Source organism: Lipophrys pholis (assembly GCF_963383615.2).
Source record: "Lipophrys pholis genome assembly, chromosome: 4".
NCBI lineage: Eukaryota > Metazoa > Chordata > Actinopteri > Blenniiformes > Blenniidae > Lipophrys > Lipophrys pholis.
Window position 1 is genome coordinate 24,850,765 of NC_137637.1, and position 17,699 is coordinate 24,868,463.

General features: G+C 40.2%; 1 protein-coding gene across 1 annotated transcript in view; it reads right to left on the bottom strand.

Moving 5' to 3' along the window:
- Positions 1 to 17,699, bottom strand: part of kif5ab (kinesin family member 5A, b) — an 82,771-nt gene that overhangs the window by 25,420 nt on the left and 39,652 nt on the right. The window contains exons 12-17 of the mRNA XM_080460618.1: positions 13,494 to 13,702; positions 12,624 to 12,692; positions 10,755 to 10,961; positions 4,863 to 5,009; positions 2,280 to 2,468; positions 1,115 to 1,232 (exon numbers count right to left, since the gene is read on the bottom strand). Of these exons, the coding sequence (XP_080316744.1) occupies positions 1,115 to 1,232; positions 2,280 to 2,468; positions 4,863 to 5,009; positions 10,755 to 10,961; positions 12,624 to 12,692; positions 13,494 to 13,702 (939 nt within the window). The remainder of the gene's footprint in view (positions 1 to 1,114; positions 1,233 to 2,279; positions 2,469 to 4,862; positions 5,010 to 10,754; positions 10,962 to 12,623; positions 12,693 to 13,493; positions 13,703 to 17,699) is intronic.

Genomic DNA, 17,699 nt, shown 5'->3' on the forward strand with positions numbered 1-17,699 from the left:
CACTCTTTATCATAGAGTGGGAAGCTCCAACAATCGGGAGGAGATCAAGGACAAGCTGCTATTTCTCCACATTGAGAGGAGCCAATTATGCCTCTTGGACACCTTCTTGTGGAGGCGTACCAGCTGAGATATGGCCCGGAGGATAAACCCAGGACCCAACTGAGGAGATTATATCTTTTGGTGAGTTTGAGAGAAGCTTGGGTCACTTCGAATGAGCTGGAGGAGGTTGTGGGGGACAGGGGTGGGATTTGATGTGGACAAAGGAAGAAAGAAGACGGCTGGATGGGGGATTTTCCAACCATGAGACAATTTTTACAGCTCTGCACCGGGTTCATGATTTTGGAAAACGAAATACAATCACTGAGGAACTGCATTGCTCTCACAATTGTATTTCTGTGCTATCCTTTTTTTTTTTTTAACACTACACTATAGATTTCCATCACTGCAAACGTGTTTATGTTCACATATTCTGGATGGATTTCCATAAAATCTAATTCAGTCATTCTCTTGTGAGAAATCATAAAATTTTTCATGTAGTATCACCAATAAATAATACATGACAACACATGAATTTGACTAAAATGTAGCTCACTATAACCACTCGAACAGCTAATTTTGACAGGCCGTTTATGATCACTCACTTTCACTCATTCACACACCCCACACAAGATTAGACACACTTGGGGTTCAGAATCTTGCTCAAGGACAATTTAGCACATGGAAACATTGAGGTGGAACTCGAACTCCCGAATTTGTTAATGGAAGTCACTCTACACTACCAACTGCGACATGAAAATCTGATTTTTTGGGCTCGATGAATCACTGCAAACCAAAGTGTATTAGTATGAGGCTATTTAAAGACGGTACAGTATGTGGTTGTCTGTACCAAAGACAGAGGAATCTGGACCCCCATTTCATCCCTTGTAAAAATGTCTCCTCCATTTTATTATCTGTGGGTAAATGTAAATGAATCTTGGTAACATTGACAAGGAATGTCTGTCCTTGTCTTAGCGTCGCTCTTATAATTTGTTCACTGGATATCAGCAGTTTTGTGTTTATCTTACATTTAAAAAACTGCTGTTTGGCTTCATTTTGTATTGTAATGAGTCTTTACCTTGAGCTTGGAGTTTAGCCAGCTCCTCGGTCAGAGAGTCGTAACTGTTCTCCAGCTGCCTCTTCTTCATTTCCACGTTCTGCATGTACGCCGTCAGAGAGCGGATCTTTGCCTCGTGCTGAAAGTCAGAACATAGAGACGCAGAGGGTTTATTGAGGATCAAACAACTCCACTGAGGAGAACGCTGAAGACAAAATACATTTTCAAGCCTTTTATCGATGGAAATGATTGAATATTTATGACATTGAGTCATTTGAGAATTTACCCTGACGCAGCTGTCACACATCCGTCAAATGACTTTAGTTTATTATACGGCTTTATCCTCATCGTTAACCCATGAAGTCCCAGTGTAGCACACGCTGAACTGTTTGTTGGGGCTGTTCATCTTTTTAAATAACTCATCATTCTGTGGAACAGTAACGGGTATTTCAATGCATAAATTGAAATACATGGAGAAATATCCCATTTGATTAATATGTAATCAATAACTACATCGTTAAATACATCAGCTTTTCATCTGTATTAGACCGTATTGATAAATCACTAAAAGCAAAGTGTTGAATCTTTCTCTCGTACCAACCACTACTGGAAATGTTCAATTTGACTGTGAAGTGTTCACACTTCAGGTTGGGGTTTTTTTGTGTCTATTTTAACTATGTCAAAAATTTTATTTTTTTTATTTATTTCTGTAAGTCTGTTTTAGATCCCTCATAATTTCCCTGGCAGAAAAGTGTGCAGATTCTATTGCGTTAAGTTACCAGGTTTGATGCCTTCAGAGATCCATGCCAACTCAAAGCTCTAAAAAAAAGGAGACCTTTAAACAGGACAGTTTGTTTGCTGATAGTTTCTGCTGCTACTGCATCATGTTTTGAGGACACAACCTCTCAACAGACAAATTAACATCGTCCAAGGACTATGGAGCTAATTGTGATGCTAATTACACTGATGAAGAGTGTACTCGAGACGTCATTCACTCATTTGTGCTGGTAATTAATAGTTTGCACAGGGAACTTTCTGTATATTCGGCTCTGATTCATCCAACAGTTTCACTTCCATTTTCCACTTGACTGACAGATCAACAAACATCTTTGAAGTGCCACACGATTTTCCCTCCTCAGATACTCAGATTTCCGCCCACGGTCTCGGTTCCCATTACGCGTCTCACCTGCGAGATGAGGAGGTGACACGAGGACAGCTCTCGGCCGGTCTCCTCCATCTTGCGGTGGCACTCCATTTGAAGGCTGTCCAGGTGGCGGCAGCGCTTCACCATGGACTTCACCTCCGACTTTATCTTGCTGATGTAGAGGCGAGCCACAGTGAACTCCTCCTCGATTGCGCCCGTGATCTCCATGGGCTGGAGGACGAATGAGGCAGAGACCAGGGGAGACAGTTGGAAGAGGAGTCGAGTCGATGTTTGATCAAGACTGAGTGAGAGCTATCTAGAGCCAGCCCGGGATCTAAAACCTATCAGTAACATTTTCTGGGGGAGTGAAGCATCTCTGAGATATTTTCTGGCATTTTGTACGCAGAAGCTATTAGCCTAACTGCATCATTTAGCTGATTCTGCGGCTCACGGGTTCTTAAATGAACTATGGAGAATAAAGCATTTGCATTAATCCAAACATTATGGAGAACATGCCTATAAACTATCTCTGGGGGTATATCAAAATATCATCATTCAGGTAAATACAGAGCACTGGCGACACAGTAATAATGTGTCATTGTAAAGAGCCACAAAGCAGCAGGAATTAGTTTCAAGTACAAGACACATGATTTTACACAGATGCTAAATTTGGCAAGTCTAATTAAGGGAAAATGTGTGGAAATTTATGCTGAAGACATTCGAGAGTTGCCACCCTGTCTCAGGTTGAATATTTCATTTAGTGAGAGTGCGATGGTGCATTTGTGATGCTTTGGCGCCAGCTAAGGAGAAATGTACAACTTTGGAGCCTGAAGATGTTGATTTGATCAAATTACTAATTCATAGTAGGTCTAGAGATTTAGAACGTGATTTCATAAAATATTAGGAAAAGCATGCGAAATTGCAAACTCCCAATAAGTGATTTGCATTTTCACTTTGCTTGGTGTTTTAGAGGTTTTTTGCAAAAAGGTTAATCTAAGTAAGCTTTGAATCAACAGACAGTGAGTTGAAGGAGCACTGAGACCCCAGCAGCTCTGAAATGTGGAGTATTCAAATATATTGCAGAGTTACCGTAAATGAATTGACTGGCTTTTCCCATTCAAAATAGAATATAGAAGGTAAAACACAGAATATGTTTTCTCAATGAGTTTGTGAACAAAAGTTGTGAGGAGCCAGCAGATGAAATGCATCTCACCACAATAATAGAATCATGTCTGCTGCAGACTGAGAGGGTAAAAACATAATAAACAACACAAGCGTTTCTAGATGTAGTAAATCAATTTGCACATTGTACATGAAACTATTAGCACAAACTCCTTCCAGTATTTCAATAATCTGGGAGACACACCTGATAGTTAATATTTATAAAGGTGAAAGCACTAAACGGATTGTGTTTGTTATTTTGCTGTTTGTCTGTAATATGCAATGTGAGATTTTTTTAAATAAGCCACTTTAGTAGATCAGGCCCTAAGCTACTTGAATAAATAAAAATATTAGCACAGTAATATAGTTTTTTACAGAAATGAATGTTAAGTAAATGTTGTGAGTGACTATGACATTGTTATTTGTTGTCTGTGGCAGAGATTTCTGTATTGTTTTTAAAGGGTTACGACTCACATGAATAAAATTTACATATTTTTTTTCACTGTGGAAATATAATTGATGCGAAATGGAGAGTTCTTCTTTGCAATAGATGTGATCCTTTTTGAAAGCCTGCTTATTTCCTTTGCAGATTTGCGAGGAACATGCATTTGTGGGATGAGCAGCAGAGCCTGAAGATGTGAGTTGAAGAATTTACCGAACCATCTCTGCCCATGCCAAACTGTTTTCATTTGCTGTTGCCATCACTGTTGTTTTGGCAAGTCTCATTTCCCTAGTGAAGCAGATGTAGCCTCACATGGTCTCCATCAAAGGATGTTACAGTAGGTGTGGCAACAAGCAAAGAATTCACATCTTTTCCGCTCTTTAATATCACAACAGAAGTGCCATATCTGAACCCATTCCTGAACATCGGGCCAACAATAATAAGACACCAATCAGACACCTATGATACCAGAAACTCAAACCAGAAGTCAACAACATCAGCAAATAAAAACTGGTTGGAATCCAGAAAGATTTGCAAAGTTTTTCCATGATCGCGACTCAACTTAGCCCTGCAGCTCTTCCCACTAATGCATGACATTTACAAACGTGGCAGCATTTAAGAATAGAATTAATCACACTTTCCAATGATGTATGACTTATTTCCCACTCGCTCTGCTTTTGGAAATTGTCTTTGCAATATTTATTTGTCGTGTATACAAGGACAGAGAGTCTGTCAAACGAAGCACACAGCAGCGCATGACAATGGGTTCAAATACGGGCCAGGACTTTCTGTGTGGAGCTTGCATGTTGTCCTCGAATGTGGGTTTCACACACACACACACACACACACACACACACACACACACACACACACACACACACACACACACACACACACAAAATAGTACAATAAAATTCCAGTTACATTAGTTTCCAGGAAATATTTTAGGACACTGCCGTATATTTGTTCACAGAAACAGCACTTTTGTTGTGTTCGTTCCTTTGCCAACGTCTGCCACTCACCAGCTTGATATCTTTGTTTCCAATGATGGTGCTAAATTCGCTCAGATCCCTCATGAGCCCATTGAGAATCTCAGCAATGCGCTTTCTTTGGTGGCCGCTCACTTCCTGGATACGAGACAGCTCCACCTCCAAAGCCATGAGTTGCGCCTGAGGAAAGAGAGGAGAGCACTCAAGAAGTCTGTTACGAGACCGGAGGAGGTGAGAAAGAGAGACGAGGAGAGAGGAGAGAGAAGGTATTGTGGGAGAATTCTTGTGTGACAAGGAGAATATACACAAATGTTAGGGAGGACAAATTGTGTAGAAAGCCACTGAGAGAAATGGGGGCGTAGATTCTTTCAACCTGGGAGCTTGCAGCGCCAGGAGCTGCATTTTAACCCCTCATCTCATTCTCACCCAAGTAATCCAAGAAGCCAAACGTAATAGCCCTTAAATTACAAATCAATGAGCCACCGAGATTCAACTCGATGGCATCTGCAGTGGATGAAAGGATCTGGGAGTGCAAAAGATTGAGCTTGTTTTAACCTTCCCCCTTTCGTACAGCAAGCTCATTCTAAATAAACATGCTGCAGCTGCAGCAGCAAAAAAAAACCCAATGAAACAGTTTGCGCTCAATTGATGCTACAAGTATGGCAAAGTAAAGTAATTCAGGAATGCTGCTTGTTCCTACTGCAGAAAATGTACCTTTCGAGCTGCTATCCCAATCTTATTAACATGAGCAACAAGTCAATAAGACCGAGAAAACTACCCGGCTGTAACACAATCACGGAGAAGGGTCTCTGCAGACTGCAAAACAGGGTCGTGACTTGAAGTCAGACACAAGTCTGGAAGTCTGCAAGCTTTTTACAATCTCAAACAATGAACCCCATGCAAGGACCAAGTGGGAACCACCTCCAAATACTCTTTTAATGAGAAACGGTTTAATATGATAATGTGTTTTTCATTCATAAAAGTATTTTTTTGTACATATTAAATGACTGCATTGGGACAGGAGTGCTGCAGGTGCAGTGGACCCAACATGGGTCTCACAGGAACAGACAGTTTCACAGTTGTAGGTGTGCAGTGGGGGAGGTGTGGGGTGGGGGGGTGGGGGGGTGGGTGGGGGGGGGGGGGGGGGATGTTGTGGGTCTCAGACTAGCACCAGCTAGAGAGAGGAAGTAAACAAAAGAAGCTGCCAAAAAGATTATTGATAAAGGCGTGTTTGTCAGGCCAAAGTAAACTTGCTCTTGAGGACAAACGGTTCTCAGAGCTCATATTAGGTCAGATGTAACATAACAACACTCAAACATAAGACCTGACTGACTGAGAGTAAAGTCCTTGTTGACATATTCAAACAGTTTGTTGGCATGTCTGAATGACTATAATGTGGGTCAGTTGGTCAGTGCATGTGTGTGGGACACGCATCCACACAGGCACACAGGCAGTGTCACTTTATTTTATGACTAAATGATAATATTTCTGGTTTATCAAAATGGTCAATTCCCATATTAATGCATTCAATTCATTGTGTTGATTTCCCATCTTGAGAGAAATAAAAATGCTGAGTCTCTAATGGGAAAAGAAAGAAGTTTAGTGTGTTTTGAAACAGATATTTCCCCCTTTTTTTTTTTAAAATGCAATAACCTGCTGCTCAGTGGCACAAATGTGCTCATACTACCAGTGATGAAATATCTCCCTTTTCATATTCCCCATTTAATCTTTTCCTTGAAGTAGGAATTCTTTCGGCAGGTACTGATGGATCTTTTTTCTAAAGTCATCATCAAAACTGGCTTTGCATTCCATCCTTTATTTACCTGTGAACGGTTTATAGCTTTATGTGTGCATTTTCGTCAACCGTATACTCTCACATAACACTCTATATAATACTGTTTTCCATTGTTGCCTTGTTTTACTACTTTATAAACACAACTGCTCCTCATGTTAATAGATGAGATCTCTGTTTGCAATTTGCATGTTCTTCTTGTGTATCCATGCAGTCTTGTATATCTTGTTCTGGTGGGGCGTGAGCACTAGAAGGCACTTTGGTGTTGCGACTCGTAAATATTATAGGAAATGTTATTGTTTATTTTGTATTACCAGACATATTGGTTTCATTTGTAAATATGGTATATTTCTTTATTGACCTGAGTTAAAGAGTGTTAGTAAATATATTTCTTTGACTGCGACAACATGACACTAATCTGTTTTACGGCAGTCGAAAGTTGTTGTGTTTAGAAAGTGGATTGTAAGAGAATGAAACTCGTGTTGCCGACTGCTGAGGAGAGAAAAAAGAAAAATAAATCCGGCTCTGAGGGAAAATAAAATTGCCAAACGAAGAAAAAGGAGTCGTGTCTTTTTGGAAGTGCAACACAGTTCAAACTACAGGGTCTCAAATCATTTACAATGTTTAAAAAGAATAAGGTGAGTTTTTATGGCTTTGGTTACGAGTAAAGGAAAGGCACTGGTTGAAATTGTTTAAGCCTATGGTAATGGACTCTAAAGGTGATAATTGTCTAGGCATGTGTGCAAGATTCATATGTGTTTAAGGTTCCAATGAAGTTGAAAAGTTTGTGTATTTCTTTACCTATCTCAGTCCAGGCTGGACTTCTGTTAGCTGGGATTGGCTCCAGCTAAATGGTCCCAGACTGAGGAGGTGGTGTAAATAAATGGATGCTTCTTAAGTGATGTAAATGTCAATATTCAAAACCATTAATAAGAATGACCACAGCAACCTGTGTAGAAGCTAAAAGTCTGTTCTCGGTTCAGAGGCTGGTTAGGACTACAAGATCCCAAAAGATACCAAAGTATGAATTCAAAATACAATATTTTGTGGAGAAAGACCATTTTTATGGAGTTTCTGTAAAACCTGAGAGTATTCCTCGTGAAAGTTTACTATTTCATGACAAGTAGGATCATGCGTTTTCACTTGAACATCTATTTTAGTTTATCGTCTCAATGGACCAAAAGCCAATTGAAATCCTGACGCGCCACCTTCTCAAATACAGCAGGATTAACTCCTTCATCATACCTCTCCATCTTCATCTTGTTCATTAACTTCAAGTCTCATTGTCGTTTTTCCAGGTCACAGCACATGTCAAAATATTAGTTCAGCACGGAGGGCAATTAATGATCTACTGAAACAGATTCTTTATGAATAAGTGAAATGATACAATACAAAAGGTTGATAGAAAGTGTTCAGTGAGGATTTATGAAAAAGATGTTGAGAGTTGCTTGGCTACAATGATGAATGGAGTTAATCATTCATGGCAGGAAAAAAGAGGGTTAAGTGGGCAGATGGATGAAAGATGTTTAAAGTGCAGATGAATGGCAGTGACAGTGAGCGATGACATGGCCTCCTGCAGAAGAACAGAGGAGGTTCCACTGACAACAAGATGCAGAAGTCAACAGGGACGGCGGTGGGATGACGGCACTGATCAATGTACTCAATTGTGCCACTTTTCTCGGTCAATGCGGCGCCATTTCTACTGTAAGTACAAAAAAATTGAAAAAAATGCTACACTGCACATTGGCTCACCAGCTGGGATGGCAGAGCGAGGGGGAATTACGTCTATTAAACCAGAATGAAGTCAGTTAAAAAAAAAAGGCCCAGAGAAGCCAGAATAATAGGATTATATTAAACATTGCAATCCCGGCATTCACTCAAATTGTATTCTTGGATGCGTTCAGTTTTACATCTTGTCAGACTGGCAGACGTTAGGTGAGAGCAGAACGAGAGAGTGAAAAGGCCGTGGAGGAGAGGCGTCAGGAGGAATGATAGAGGAGTGAGAAGAGTTTCTGAAGGGCTTAGCAGACTAAATTGTGCAGTGAGTAGTTGTACTGTCAGCTCATTTCATCAGTTTCTGGATCAGTCTCTATCAGAAAGACGGAGATGGAGGAGGGAACACTCAGGCAGATTGTAAAACAGTGTATGAAATATTGAAAAGGCTTTAACAAGGTGAATAATGGTGGACTCATGACACAGAGGAAGTCATGATAACTGTATTATGGTTTGACCAGCGCTGCCAGTGGTCTTTATTTAACTTCTCTCTCTATATACAGTATTTTTTTTTTTTTTTTTTTACTTTATCCAGGTACTTTTCAATTGTTTGGATGAAGCAAGTCATATGAAAACCTTCCCAATTGTCAGCAAATAAGCAAATCATATGTTTTTGACCTGTGAGGCACAGCTCTCCATGTTCCACATAAATTTAGACTAAAACGTATTTCTGTGTGAATACGTCAAAGTGTATATGACTAATTTCTGCAGCGAGAAGGAGCGCAGACAATGAATCAGCTGCACACTATCTACTGAGGAGGCTGCTTGAGAGGCTTTTGTGGCCGAAATGGTGACACTCTGGCAAATAAGCAATTCCACCTTGTTGCTCGGCTGAGAGCAGAATCTCTTTCCCAATTTTGGTGGCTATGGTTCAGTTACTAGTGCAGGTTGCTTTTCAATCGCAGGGCTTTGAGGTCAACCCCCCACCCCCCCACCCCCCCACCCCCCCACCCCCATCTCACCCTGTCCATATTTTAAAATGTCCTTGAACAGGACCCTGAACCCCAAATTGCTCCCAATGAAACTTAAGCGATCGCGTGGCAGCCGTCACCGCTGAAGTGTGTGAATGCTGAATGTGACTAACAATGTGAAGCACGATCCCAGGCAGTGAAATGGACAAAACTAATTTCCAAGCAAAATTACTTTTTCATTGTGAGGGACTCCAGAGGGAATCTGAAAAAGGTTTGATTTTGAGTTCAATTCTCAAAAACTGTGGAAAGTATACCTTCACTGACATGACAAACGCAACGCCGCTAAACAAACACACATTCTTTTTTTTTAAATTAGAGCTACAAGCGCCGATTAATATTTGTTGAATGAATGCCCAAATAATATGAATAGCCTACAATCATATAAAAATCTAAATATATTTAGTTCATTTTAAAGATATAGTTCTTTTTTTTTTTTTTTAGTTTGTTTGTTTGTTTTGATCAGCTATTTCCCCAGTGGGTGCTCAACTTTTTCACTGGGCGCTCGAGCAAAGGAGCACCCACGGGATGTACTGTGTCAAGTATGATCCCACAAGACCCTGGAAACGAGGCTATAAATGCTTTTAACCGCTTAAAACTATAAGAGTTGCAGAGCAAAGCAAACAGATATTAAACCTTTAAAGCATTAAAACTGACTGCTCTCTACAGTCACTGCACTGCGTGGCCTTGCATCATTAAAGCTGTGTACCATTAATAAGAAATATCCAGGCTTTGTAGATAAACTATGCTATATCTAATTAAGTAAAAGTTCATATTGGACACTCTGACTGCTGCCCTGGCGTAAACAAGCAATGCAGAGGAAATCACAGGCTACATTTTTGAGATTACAGAATCAAATATTTCAGGGATGAGCTCACTGTGGAAATGTGCAGTGAATACAAGCCAGGCAGATTCAAGCCTAATCAGTCATTCACTATTTTATTATTCTGCCACACGGAGTGAAAAATTTCACAATAGTTGTAGTTTTTCTGACACTAATCTGTACGTGACTGCTGGTGGCTTGATTTGTCAGAATTTTCCCTCTGATCTTTTTTTTCCTTCCATGTGGCTCCAGTTTAACTTGTTATCTCTTTAATTGCATTTTGAACCAGAAGGGGCTTAAATGAACTGATGGATAGATTGCTTTCTAATTGGAAGTTCTCTTTCTACCTTTTCTTTCCACTGTTTGCCTCTTTGCAATATATACTGCAGTACAGCTGCTGCTGTACTCCTCCCTTCATCACGAGGACAGGGACTTAGAAGAGTGCAAAAAAAATCCCCAACACAGTAACTCCACTGTTGGTATAGGAGTACAGGACATAAAGCAACACTGAATCCCACAACGAAATAGCGTTAAAGTCATACTGAAAACATCCTGAGAACTCAACATACCATTTTCTTTGCAAGCTCTTCAGCCAGGAGCTTGTTCTGCACGCTCTTTTCCTCGACCTCCAGGCTCTTCTGGTCGTAGTTGACCGCCAGCTCCTCGAGAGCTTGGAGGACCTCCTTCACCTCCGTCTTTGAATTCTCGTTCTCCGTCTGCAGCCTGCCGAGCTCCGACTGCACCTTCTCGCTGTCACCCCGGGATGATGCCAGAAGCTGAGGAGGCAAAGAGATTCAGCTGAGTATTAACTCAAAACACTCCAAAAAAAAAAAAGGATTTCCTTGAATAAAAAGAAGAGATCAGCCAGTGGAGGAGGAACATCCTCTTCATCATTCATAAGGCCGACCTGCTGGGTTTTAATGAAAACATAATTGCATTGTTTATCTCACTCTTCTGGTTACACAAGATAAATGTGTGTACAAAACCTTGTGAGCAGTGGTAATTGAACAGATGAAATATTTTAAATATTCATTTTAGACTCCCCATTAACCCTATAGTGGCTGGTGTCGTTTCACCACTGTGGTGTTTGCTGCAGTGCTGCAGCCCTCTGTGGGTCATTTCACTGAATAGATGTCATTAAATGTAGATGCTGCTCTGTCCAAGGGGCCTGCACATTTGCACTGCGGTGTACCAAACAAATAGTCCTAAAAAAAAAAATGAAGGTATAAACAAAGTATGCTTGGGAGGTTATGATTGTGTCAGCTTAACCCACAGCAGGACCATTTTAGGTAATGAATTCATAAATAACGCAAATGTGGAGTCCTTTAGTCGTCAGTGTGCTCCACACCAGTGCATGTTTCAGGTTGCCTAACTCAGTGGTTTTACTCCTAATGTGCTGTAAATACGACTCCTGATTACATTTTAATGTAGTCTTTTTAATTATTGGTCATCCCTCAAGTGTAATATACTTACAAACAGGCCTTATCACACACTTGAAATATCTGTTTTAACATCACCTGTTACATTTTAAAGATGACAGAATGATGCTCATTCTTCCATCCATCCATCCATCCATCCATCCATCCATCCATCCATCCATCCATCCATCCATCCATCCATCCATCCATCCATCTATCCATCCATCCATCCATCCATCCATCCATCCATCCATCCATCCATCCATCCATCCATCCATCCAGCCATCCATCCATCCATCCAGCCATCCATCCATTTCAAATCACTAATTCAAATCACATGAGAGCATTTAAATATGAGCTTACATTTTGGCTTGTCGAACTAAATATTTCTAGCTTATTTTCTTTATATTTAAATTCTTCTGGGTTTGCTTTTTAAATGCAGGTTCTGTCCCATTTTATTTATTAACAATTGTACTGCATTTTGCTTTGTTTTTCAAAAGCTCAACTGCAATTTTAATGTACCCTCAATGTTTTCTTATTATGTATTTTTAAAGTCTTGTAAAACTCCTTAAACTGCTTTGTTGTCTGAATGCTGCACTGTTATTAAACTTACTTTGCCTTGTCAGCAAAGAAATAGAAAGAAATAGAAAGAAATAGAAAGAAATAGAAAATCAATGAGAAAACAAATATTGTCAGTCTGAAAAAAATCACTTTACTTCTCCATCAATCTTTATTTAGATTTTCTTCCTGCATTATTTCTACCTGAGGGGCCACTGAAAACTATCCTATTTTCAACGGCTGTAAACAAGTGCTGCAAACGCACCTTTGATAAAACCATGGCGTATAGAATGTTGTGCTGTGCCCTGCCAACTGCAAGGAGCTGTCACTTTCCTCTTATTTGTCTCAGGATAAGCCACAAACCTGTGGAAGCTGACTTCTGCTCAAAGTGCATGCAACAACGTGACTCACTGAGCGCCACTTAAGAAAACCCTTAAACGGCGTAAAACAAAGATCTTTTACCTCCTCCTGGTCGAGCATCTGCTCCCTCAGCTTCTCCACCATCTGGCTCTGGTGGTTGATCTCATCATCCTTCAGTGGAACACAGACACAGAGAATAGATATAGTTCATTAAAAGAGAAATGTATTCTTAACAATGCTATGTTGTGGGTTTTGAATCAGCAACACAAATTCTGGTTAAACCACATGTACTTGTAATATCGACAGCAGATTTAGTCATATCTGCAAGACAATATTTTTATAGCTTTAGCAAAAACAAAAGCAGTGTATTTTGATTGTATTTCATGTTCACTCAATAAAGCAAGTTTTATTAATACAAAACTAATTGATCTTAACCCTTATATAAGTACATTTTCTATCAAATTGAAACATTTTCTTTGTAGAAATTTATATTTTCTATCACACAGAAAATCATGCATTGGGTGTTCTAAGACAGTTTCAACACCAACATGGAGAAGAAAAAAAGCTAATTTATTCAAGTTCTACAAATGTCCCCCTGAATGAAATATTAAAAAGATCTGGTTCAAGCCCTTCTAGTGGAGAAATATGCTTCTGCATATTTAATGGAGTATGAGCCAGTGAAGGCAATAAAAAGGCACACTATACGATTGAAGAACAAAATATTCATAAATAAATGTTTAAAATAAATGTGTTAAAAGCTCTCTGTGCTACTACAGTTTCCTCAATGAAGCATATTCCTGAGAGTACCCACATTTGTCATTCCCATGAGTATAATTCACACTCACATGTATGATCATGAATGCATTTCAAGGAATAATACATGCGTCTTGTTGTCTTGGTACACACTGTTACATAAACCTCATCCTAGTTGTGTAATGGTTTTTCTATTTGTGCACGCGGAGTCTTCAGCACCTTATCATCCAGCTGTTTGTAAAGCTTGCGGATCTCCTCCTCATACTTCTGCCGCTCCTCCTCAGAGATGTGGACCACAATGGATGAAGCAATCGAGCACGGCGTGCAGGGGCTGCAGGGGCTGCATATATCAAGAACCGGCTCCTCAGATTCTGGAGGCGTGAGGCTGGAATCTTCTGAACCTTCGCCCAGAACCACAGATTCCTCACCTAAAGACAAGTGACAAACTATTAAATTTTTTTTGGGGGTGGCCATGTTGCTCTTATCTGTCGCAAATCCTTCTCTAGGGATTAATGCGTAAAAAGGGATTAGTGGGTTAATCTTCAGCAACATCCTTTCCTTACTCCTGAATGCTTTCAAATATCAAGTCTGAGAAACGTCAGGGCCATGAAAGATCACCCTTTTTCTATATATTCTCAACAGCAGTGTGAAATACCACATCCATACAATATTGAAATGTCAGATGGCTTGTGAGGAAAATTCAATATGTTAATTTTATGCTTGATGGCAAGAAAAACACAGAAGAAAGGTTGGGCTGAGATGTTTCTCTTCAAACAGCATGAGGAGGTTTATGTCTCTAAAACAGGGAGCAGCAGTAAGTTAATTGGAAAGCACATAGCAACAGAAAACTGTCAATAACACAGTAAAAATAGATTAAACCACTACCCATGTATCACAATGACCCGTTGGGCTCATTATATATAAAGACAGACATAATGCTCTGAAATGTGTAATAATTTAAACACCAAGGCTGCGTTCACATTGCCCTATAGTTTCCTGATAAGTGGACTGTACAGGTTGATCAGTCATGTTCAGTGAGATTAAAAAGCTGTAGGAAGTGAAACATATTCAGTTCAAAAACAACTGTGCATGATATAGTTTAAATCTTTTTTTTAAAAAAAGACAGTACATCACCTCGCAGGAATTAGGCAAGAGAAAACATTCCCATCAGCCAATAATGTCAATGATAACAGTAGGTTATAAGTGTAACACAAATGTCACAGGTGTTTCCCTCTCTGATTATATATGGAAGTAAAATGTAAAAATTAATGTAAACGATTAAAAAAACGAAATCTATGCAGAAATTCAGAAAACCCACATCTGAATCAAAGCTTTTCTCGTATTCCATAATACATTGCAATCCTGCTAAATCTACTGCATTGTAATAATTTAGAGTTATAACCAAGCATCCTTCTATGTCTGGATACGTCACACGATTTCTCCATGGGGATTCCAAAATTGAATAAAATGTCCTCATAATTGCAGCATAAAATATGGTTTGGGTGTTAAAAGCACAATTATATATAAAGGTTAATAAGGTTGTTGAGGTTAAAATGATTCAATATTATATGTGAACAGTTTGTCTGGGAGGAGAGGGACAGAAATTACTCTTTTGGTGCTAAACTTTGCAGACTTGCTGCTGTTTTATATTTAGGATTCAGTATTTTGATTAAACATTCACTTCTCCCATTTGTGTTTTTTTTTCAGGCATGTTACCGTCTAGATGTTGCCAGAGACAAACGTTTAACAATAAAATGAACTGTAATCAAAAAGATCTGTTTTGTATTGCACATAAAATTTTGCAGTTTTTACCTCAGAACATCTCACACGTTTCATTAATTTGTCTTGCGGCGAACCTTTTTACTCAGTTTGTTCATGTCTCGTTTTGTGAGTGCAATACTGGCTTTACCAACATAATGTACTGTCGCGGAACTCTTGGGGATCAATTTGGAAATCGAGGGATTTGAACTTTGTGACAGGGTCAAATTCGTCAATACTCTAGACAATGCACCTGACTCTGTCGGCATCGAACACAGATTAGGTTCCCCTGCCTCATTGCAGGTATTCTAATCAATAAAAGGAGCCGCCCGATTAAATGAAACAAAAACCTGCATGCGCAAGGTTTGTGCTCTTGACAGTTGCTGACATGATTTAACCTAATTTACTGTAAAAGACAGCTGCTTCTGTCTTTGAGCCAGATCCACTAAGGAGGCGGGTAATGTGGTGCAAGATGGAGGTCAGCAGCATTTATCTCAGGGAGTTTCTGGCCTGAGGTGGGAGACGATGTAGGGAACAGTGAGAGGGGAAACGATGTTGTCAAAATGATCCATTAGGAAATTAAAAGCACTAAACGAAAGAGTGAGGGGGAGGCAGAGAGAGAGGGAGAGAGAGAGAGAAAGAAATAATACTATGTTTGGAGAGGAGAGAGTGAAGGTAACTGATTGGTGTCTAACAAAGATGTGTTTTGAAATTCGTATCAAGCTCATTTTCAAGGGAAACTTTAATTATACAGTCTGATAGTCAACCGATCAAGTGCCAGTCAGACTTCCGACATTTTGAAAAGCTCAGGTCCAAAAGGAAAAGAAAGACGTGTGTGTGTGTGTGTGTGTGTGTGTGTGTGTGTGTGTGTGTGTGTGTGTGTGTGTGTGTGTGTGTGTGTGTGTGTGTGTGTGTGTGTGTGTGTGTGTGTGTGTGTGTGTGTGTGTGTGTGTGTGTGTCTCATGGTGCATGTTTATGTTTTTCATGCTTGTGTACGTCTCATGTCTTATGTCTCATGCTGTGGCTGTCTGCGCTCCCTCTCAGAGATGGAAGCTTACTGTGCAAGAGCATGCATTCAGAACAAAGGTATTTCTCACCAGGACATTTCTACACTTATGAGCAACTCATAACAGATGGAAAACTGAAATAGAAGAAAAAAAAGAGTGAATGTAGGTGTCATGTTTGTGTTTCTGAAATAACCACAACCATTTAGACTTTCTGACCAGTCACTCAAAAGCTGAGAGGAACAAGTTTCGCTCAGATGATGTGTCGAGCACCAACAGTGAGAAAACACTGGCGTGCTTCTTTGGGACTAAACACATTTCTCTTATAAATCTGGGATCAAAAGTGCACAGGTTTAAATCTATTACCGTGGGTCCCTGAGCAAGACATTTGACCCCGCTGCTCCCCAGGCACTGCAACATGGCAGCCCACCGCTCCGAACATGTGATGTCAAGGTTAACTAGGAATAGGATGGGCTAAATACAGAGAAGCAATTTCCTCAAGGAAAGTAGGCTTTCTTTCTTCCTTTCTTTTTCTGCAGAATATATCAACCTTAATCTCATTCTGCCTTCTCGTCCGCCTCTCTGCTCTCTCTTCCTTGATTGGGTCGGCTGTGCGTCATTAACTTATCACCACCTGCTTGTCACTATGTCACACGTCTGTATACTGTGCTCGTATTTGTGTCAGACATTATGTTTAACAGTCTCTTTCTAGTTCATATCTCGACACACACCTGCTTTGTCAACTCGCTCTGGACTCAGTCACCATGGAGACAAAACTACAGATCCTCATGAGATTAATCGGGAGAGGACATGCTCTGAATTTATCTCAACGTCCACTGGCCACCGCTTCTTATCGACGCCAATGAGGATGAACCAGCTTGTAAAGTGTTTCGTTCCTCCTTGCTGAGGACATAGTGTACTTGTCTTGTTCCCATGTGGACTTGTGGCATTAATATTTGGTATGCGGTGTAATCGTGCCTCTGTCCACACACTGTGAAGAGTCGGGATTTGACTCTTTGAGGTCAGGCTGTGTTTAAGGTAAGTCTGCAGAACGTAACTGGTCGTCAAAGTATTGATTCCACAAAGCAACAGAAATATGTTTAAATGAGCTTATGTGTGTGTGCGTGCGTGTGTGCGTGTGTGCGTGCGTGCGTGCGTGCGTGCCTGCGTGCCTGCGTGCCTGCGTGCGTGCATGGATGGGGTGTGCTGACATAAGAGCAGAGCAATGCAAGTCACGACTTCTCCACAGATGTGTGCGGATTACAAATACATAAAGATTCATAAAACATAAAGACTCTAACATTCGTCCAGAGTGAGGAGAATCCAATTACACAAAGTGAAAAATCCTGAATAATAGAAATCACTAGAAAGGGATTCATAAGTGTTTTTGGGCACAAATCCAGAAATCCTGTTTGGCTGTCCTCCTCCCGTATCTTCACTGCTAGGTAATCAGCTGATGTCAAATGAGGCTAAATCTGCGACTACGTGGACTGAAAAATAATGTCTGCTGGCTTGTGAAATTGTCATTCCCGTTTCCTCCTGTATGCATGAAGAGACTCGAGAACAAGAAGTTGTACTGTACATTTATTTTTTTCTATTTCAGGATTTCCTGCACTGGGGGATCGTCTGTCTGCAGCCCGAGTTTTTTTCAATCTGCAAATAC